The sequence below is a fragment of the Brachyistius frenatus genome, unplaced genomic scaffold (assembly GCF_029030835.1).
Source record: "Brachyistius frenatus isolate BFR_SWC_R1_liver_20210118 unplaced genomic scaffold, ASM2903083v1 Contig_55, whole genome shotgun sequence".
Lineage (NCBI taxonomy): Eukaryota > Metazoa > Chordata > Actinopteri > Embiotocidae > Brachyistius > Brachyistius frenatus.
The window spans coordinates 2404295-2411730 of record NW_027210654.1 but is presented as its reverse complement, the minus strand read 5'-3'; the positions used below and the strand labels follow the sequence as shown (position 1 = coordinate 2411730).

The 7436-nt window shown below is 43.3% G+C and overlaps 1 protein-coding gene across 1 annotated transcript; it reads left to right on the top strand.

Annotated features, from left to right (window-relative positions):
- The first annotated feature begins 596 nt into the window (after positions 1-596).
- On the top strand, positions 597-5519 carry LOC138624819 (fibroblast growth factor 6-like). Its single transcript, XM_069705355.1, has 3 exons — positions 597-1331; positions 1903-2006; positions 5008-5519. The coding sequence occupies exons 1-3, from the start codon at positions 986-988 to the stop codon at positions 5182-5184; spliced, it is 627 nt and encodes a 208-aa protein (XP_069561456.1). The 5' UTR covers positions 597-985; the 3' UTR covers positions 5185-5519.
- The last annotated feature ends 1917 nt before the right edge of the window (positions 5520-7436 follow it).

Sequence of the window (7436 nt, the reverse complement as noted above, 5' to 3'; positions counted from 1 at the left end):
GCAGGGGTTAAGGTGTACATATAAAAATATGACGTGATTAAAATGTGACTGAGGGCCTCTGCTCCACAGCCGCGCTGTAAAGCTCAGAAGGACTCGGTTCTTTGCTCAAGGACACGTCAGAGGGGCGGATGCAGGCAGACACCGAGGGCTTGAACCTTTGATCTTTGCGGTCGATTGGTAGCGGGCGCCCCGCTGCCTTCCCGGCTCCAGCTGACATGTCATTTTAGGCCTAGAAAAAAAAACAGAGATTTGCTCGGAAAAGTTCTTGAACGGCTGCAGCAGAAGAAGTGGAACCACAAGAGCCCTGTCATTGCTCTCCGGTGACAAGTGGGCCTGTTTTTACACCTTCCTTCTAAATAAGGAAGCGGCCTGACAGACATATGACCACCGACCCAATTTGGGAGCACCCCGAGTGCCCCATCGCGTCCCACGGCCGCTGAACGCCACCAATAAGCTTTCTTCCCTTCCAGTCCAGCAGTGACAGTAGGCTATTGCCCTCAACTCTCCAAAGACTTGGTATTTTTTTGCTGCTGTCCGCACCCTCTCTACCCTTGTATTATCCCAGCGGTGAAGTCAGCATGATGTCATCCAGGGATGCGATAGCCCTGGCAAGGTTGAAACAGGGTTTTTGGTGAGTGGTGGCCCAGAGGATTTATTCTGAACTCTTACACCGAGAGAGAGAGACTGTCAGAGGGAAGAGAGAGAGAGAAAGAGAGAGTGTGTGTGTGTGAGAGAGAGTGGGGCGCGGAGGAGCTGCAAAACATGGTAATCACCACCAACAACATCACCATCACCATCACCTCCAGCTCTGCCGCGCACTCTCCCGTCTCCTCTCCTCCTCTGCACCGGGGCTTGCGTTTCATGCCCAAAGCCCTGATCTGCGCTCCAAAAATAACCTTCAGCCAGCATGCCGAAGGAAGCAAAACAAGAAGAGCGGTATTTTTAGGGTCATTAATTTCGACCACGTGGCCCGAAGGTAAACCGGATGGCCGTTGCGCAAAGGCTCCTCGTCAGTATGTCCTGCGAGGCCGGCACGCCGCACTGGACGCTGACCGCGGTGGTTCTCCTGGGCTTTCTGCTGGGGATCGTGTCAGCGTACCCTTTACCGAGCAGCAGGACAAATGCAACTTTACTGGAGAAACGATGGGAGACCCTCTTCTCCCGCTCTGTACTGGGGATCTCCGGGGAGAAACCGGAGCTGAACTGGGAGAGTGACTATCTGCTGGGCATCAAAAGAGTGCGGAGGCTCTACTGCAACGTGGGCATCGGGTTTCACCTTCAGATCCTCCCCGACGGCAGGATAAACGGTGCACATAATGAAAACCAGTACAGTGAGTTATACCTCCACCGATGTAATGCAATAGACATAAAAGAGAGGCTGAGTCAATAAGCATGGATCTGAGATGAGTAGGCTAGTGTATCCCCTCTATTTGCATGATCATATCTCATCCGACTCAGAGGGAGAATTGAATTTCTTCCAAGGCAAAGACAAAATCTATTAAAAACAAGTATCCATCAGTGCTGAACACCCTTCTTCCTCCCCCTCCTCCCCAAGCTCAACCATGTCATGAATGTATGGACGCTTTTAGACACAACTTATTTTTACGCAGCCCTGTGAGGGCGGTCCAGAGACCAATAGCCGTGCACGTCAATGCAATTACTGCAATTATTGCAATAACCAGAATGCTCTTAATTGACAGCGCCTGGATGCTAATTGTAAGCTGGGAGTGAAAGATGCAGAACAAAGGCTCGGCATGCTGCGCAGCAACCTGCAAGGTTACACCCATAGACGCAGAGAAAGCACAATGCTCCAGTCACCATGAGAAAACACAATCAGCCAGGATGCTCGGTTCATTTTTTTTTTTTTCAATCCTAATGTGATCATTCTTTGTCCTGTATCAGGTCTAATAGAAATCTCTACGGTGGAGAGAGGAGTAGTGAGCCTGTACGGGGTGAAGAGTGAGTTGTTTGTCGCAATGAACAGCCGTGGGAGGTTATATGGAACGGTAGGTATGCACAGTATTTCATTTATTGTCCAGCACTGTTAGTTAATTGGATCCTGAAATTAGGACGGAGCTTGATGCCCCCCTTTTTAAAAAAAATTTTTTTTTTTAATTTTTTATTTATTTTTTTTTTTATTTTTTTATTTGCCTTTTATATTTTGGAGTGGTACTCTATCTACCAGCAGGGGGGCTGCATATTTTTGTGTTGCGAAATCCATATATTTTAATTTCATCAGGAATTTATAAAGCTCTATTTAAAGCAAGTGCTAGGCCAGTTGGCCTATGGCTAAATAATGATGAGGTTAACAGATGCATGGCTGTAATGTGGTCGTGTGTGTGTGTGTGTGTGTGTGTGTGCGTGTGCGTGTGTGTGTCTGCGTGTCTGCGTGTGTGAGGAGGGGAAACCCCTTGACGCCGAGAAACCTGTCAGCAGAGCTGAAAATCGATTTCAATGGCAAAGTGCTTATTTCGTAGGGCAGCCCATCACACACGTTGGAGGCAAAAAGATCCCCCCCCCTCCCAAAAAAAAAACCAAAAAAAAAAACGTCAGCTTCTAAACCGTATAATCTCCAAACATCTAAAATAAGACACCGTTTAAATTTTATTCTAGTGCATTTTTATATTTTTAATTGTAGTCTGACAGAATAACATTTGTCTGGTCAGCGTTTCATAGCTTTATGTCTGTTCGAACTGCTATGCTTTTTGAAATTTCAGAGAAGCCTCCAGTAAGTAAATGTTTTAAGGACACAAGGCAGAGCACCTTTTGCATTTTAGAGTTTAATGTCTTTCTCGTAGAATAATCGGAGTTTCATCAGTGTAGATCCAGAGCAAGTCAAAACAAGGAAACTTTGGTCCTCAGATTGTCACCAGCCAGCCAGGAGCTTGTCTTTAATTACATAAAATGTATTTTATTAGAGGGATAACTATCTGTATGTAGCGAAATGTTAAGTACTAGTCGGTATTTGGTTTTGTTTGGTCAACTATTTGATAATTCATAACTTAAAAAAAAAAAAAAGTATTATTATCGAAATATGAATGGAAATATTGGGGTTGAATTTGACCTAAATGTAGTGCTCTGCTTTGGACATGTTTCATCAGTCATAATTGAAACTCTCCATTGCTGAAAGTGTTCAATGTTATGCTTATTCTCTGGAAATATGAAATTGCACTGACAGTTTCTAAGAAGATTGATGTTAGATTTAAGTGACAGATAAAAAAGTAAAGACACCAATGTTCTTTGTGAACTGGTGGACTTGAATGTATATTATGGGCGTCTATTAGAGTTAGACCAATAATTTGTATAAGTATCAGCTGATATCGGCTTATAGCCTAGTTTTATTTTTATTGCTATATTTCATTTTGTAGGTATACATGCTCATAACAAGACATTGCAGTACAGACATGCCAAAGTTTAACATCATTTAGATGCAGTTTCCCCAATGAAAGTTTGTTCACCAGCGAGGTTACATGTTTATTTTTCTCTCTGTAAAATCTTCCACTCACTTTGTATCTTATCACAATTTAAATTAAAAAAAAAAAAAAAAATTAGGCAAACAAATCATTATTGGACAAAATATTCTCATCACCTTTTTTTTTTTTTTTTTTTTTAGACTCCCAGAACATCAATATCATGATTGGCCTCTATTAGTCAGACAATATTCAAACCTCATACTGTATGTTAAACTGCGTCACATGCTGGTTTTCAAATTCAAGCACAGATCTTTAATGGCAGTAACGATTTCTACATTCATGCCCTGTTTTTTTTTTTTTTTTTCAAAGTCCTTATCACACAGATAAATTATATTTGATGAATAACTAGAGATAACTTTTAGAAGACGTAACTGTTTTGCTTTTAGACGCAGCGTTGACAAGTTATTAATATATAACTGTTCCCGGCGGTGGGTGGGTGGGTGGGGACCTTGGGTTTGGTAGAGCCCTGCTGACACACGGCTGCTGCTCGTCTTGTTGTCTTGAACGTATTTGACAGACAGAACGTAAGTCGGTTATCTCATCGTGAGTGATGAAGCGTTAGCTCGTGAGCGGGCTGATGGTCTGATAAGAGATTGAATTAGGCCACGTGGTCTCTGACGGAGAGCATTTGCTGTGCCGCTGCACGCCGCACGAGTCGTGCGTTGCCAGCTCAGAATAGCAGAGCGGTCGTATTGGTCTCTGTAGTGGCATATATTTAGAGATTATTCTCACACACAGAGGGACCTGATGTGGAAAAAAAAAAGAAAAGAAAAGAAAAGTGGTCACTGCTTCTATTGTTAATTTTGGAACTTATATATCTTAACTGTGTTTGTGGCGCTTAATTGTAAAGTTTCAATATTTTCTGAAGGTTTAAGTCTTTAAACTGTTTAAAGGACTAGTTTGACACCATCATCTGCATTGTTGTTAGATGAGGATTAGATGAGCACCACTCTCAGGTCTGTTCGGCCAAATGTGCAGCTGGAACAAATGTAGCTTAGCATAAAGACTGGAAACACACCGAGCAATTACTTGCCGACCTATCTGTCTAAATATAGATATATATATTTTTAAAAAGATACAACAACTAAGACTCGTAAAAGCTCACTGATTAACACCCTAAAATATCTCTTTTGTTCAAATCTGCAGCCTACAAAAAAGTAAAAAAAAAAAAAAAAAAAACTATAAATGGTGGTTTTATTTGCGTGTGAGACTACGAATTAAAGAACCGAGATATAACATGTTAATCATTGAGCTTTGGAAGTGTTGGTTGAAAGTTTTTTTTTTTTTTTTTTTTTTTAATCTTTTAACAACCAGACTGAGGCTACCGGCCCGCTGGTTCCGGATCTCTTGAGCACAAATATTCCCCAAAAGATATCTCTACATTGTCCAAATGTTGTTTTTTTTCCCCAAGAGATTTAAATTTTTTATTTTTTTTTATAATTTTCTATTTTCAAACGTTGAAACCGCTGTTTCTGTGTCTTCCTCGAGCGGTTAATTAAAACGTACCCTCTCCGTCTCTCTTCGTTCCCTCCAGACAGTCTTCCATGACGAGTGCAAGTTCAAGGAGAGCATGCTCCCCAACAACTACAACGCCTACGAGTCCCTGGTTTACCGAGGCTCCTACATCGCACTCAGCAAGCATGGCCGCGTGAAGAGGGGCAACAAGGCCACCACCGCCATGACTGTGACGCACTTCCTACCCCGAATATGACGAGCGAAAAAAAAACAACAACAAAAAAAAAAAACTGGCAATAACAAACTTATTTGCACATGTGGAGTATTTCCCAGGTAACATGAATACCGTATACAAGTACGTACAAACACAAAAGACAAAATGGACTGTAAAAGAAAGAAATACAATTATATCTGATAGTATTTATTCAAACTTTATATGTATATTTGGGTAGCTTACTTTGTATTAGGAAATATGGAAATGCCATTCTTTGCTGCTTTTATGATTTTGATCATTTTGTGATACGAAGGGGACGGAGAGGCGTCGCCTGTCCCCCCTCCCCCCCCTCCTCCCCTCTCCCCCTCGGTTTTTTTATGGGTGCTTGCTGGAATTGGGGGGGGGGGGGGGGGGGGGGGGGGGGGGGGGGGGGGGGGGGGGGGGGGGGGGGGGGGGGGGGGGGGGGGGGGGGGGGGGGGGGGGGGGGGGGGGGGGGGGGGGGTGCGTTCTTGCCCTGTCAGTGGGTGACGGTTCATCTTTTGGGACATGAAACGGATACGTTATTACCTCAAAGCACCACATCCTGAGGAGAAGATGTAGAAAAAGAGAAACGTGTGCATGAAATTTCTACACAGAAGAATGGCTGTTTACTTAAAAAAAAAAAAAAAAAAAAAAAAAAAAAAAAAAAAAAAAAAAGGTTTTTGTTGTCATCCGTGAAGGACATTTCCCATCCACTATGTTTGATTGTCTCTGTCACTGTCAGGGCAACTAGAGCAGTTGCAAATATGGCGGTGTTTTTCTTTCTTCCTTGCTTCGTCATGAGGTGGCGGTGCCTTGAATTCCTTCTTGCGGCCCCCTTGCCCTCCCCTTTCCCCCCCCCCCCCCGTGCATGCAAGAAACGTGGTGCTCGAGTCAGAAATAGGAATGATCATCCCCCCCTCCGACACCACCGGGTGACTTTAAGACTGATTCCTCGAGGACCGGAGGTTTCTCCAGAATTAGATCAATTAAGTAATGGAGGCTCTATGCTGCACAGGACCCGGTGGAGCCTCTTGTTAATATGGAAATCTAGATTTAGAGTCAGCACTCGACCCCCTCTCATGTCCAAGGGAGCTTTGACAATCCCAGGTTTTATTTTCACAAGTTTTGTAGCTGGATCATCAGGCCAGATTGAGTGTGTCCGTGTGTGCTGTGTGCGTATGAGTTTATTTTAAGTATGTATGTGGAAATGCTCAGTTTGAGAGGTGCTTAATTTAAAGTTGTTGTTTTTTTTTTGTTTGGTCATTTGTTCACTGTCAAAGCCGCGTCTGTGTAGCAGAATATCATAGACCTGATACTATGAAGAGAAATATCCTCAATATCTGTCTGCTGTAATTCCCCCCTCCCAGTTCGAATCGAGCTGATACGGTCTGTTGCTCAGACTTAGCAATTCGTTGTTGAAGGCTCACGTTTAATTTATTCAGCTTGTCTGGGAGAGCTAACAGGAAACGTGATCATGGGAGCTGTTTGATGATATTTGGCACTTAAAGTGACATTTTTATGAGTTTAGTCAGTTCACTGTAAATATGACGGTCTGCTGTGGCCATTTGAAATCATTTAGAGAGACGTGGACCTGCCTCAGCATTCATGATCCTGGGATTTGTAAACAATAGTTGAGATTACTCCACTCATCTGTCTGACATTTAGATAAAATTGGACTGCGCCCACATTTCTGAGCTGTTCATGCATTATTCAGAATACGAGCAATGTTTGAAAAAGAAAAAAAAGAAAAGTGAACCGAAGGGTCACGTTAGTGATGTCCACTGAGGCTTTGTGTTATGCAGCACACCGTGCTTGAATTCAGCTCACGCTCCTCTTTCAGATACTGTAATTTTCCATTGTGGAAACGAGAACAAAGCAAACGAAGTAGAAGGACAGAGGACTTACATGGGTCTCTGCATGTGGCACTGATTGTTTGTTTAACTTGGCGAGGATGTGGATCATGCAGGGCAAAATACCTGAGGATCCAGACTTGCGGGGCCCCCTCGCTGACTGGACGGTTGGCCGCAGGGCCCCGAGAATCTTGTGCATCTGAGCCATTTTTGTACCGAGGTCAGAGGTGTGGGCCGTTCTGTCTTCAGTGTTTCTCGTGCAGCCGTTTTTAGTTTTTTTTTTTTTTTTTCCTGGTCCATCGCAACAACTTTTTAATTGTTGCTTGATGGAGCTCTGCACCCGTTGGGCTTTTTCTCGACAAAAGACAAGAACGGTTGTCTTGTAATGTGCAATGAAAGTATTCAGCAATTTCTCACACTCTC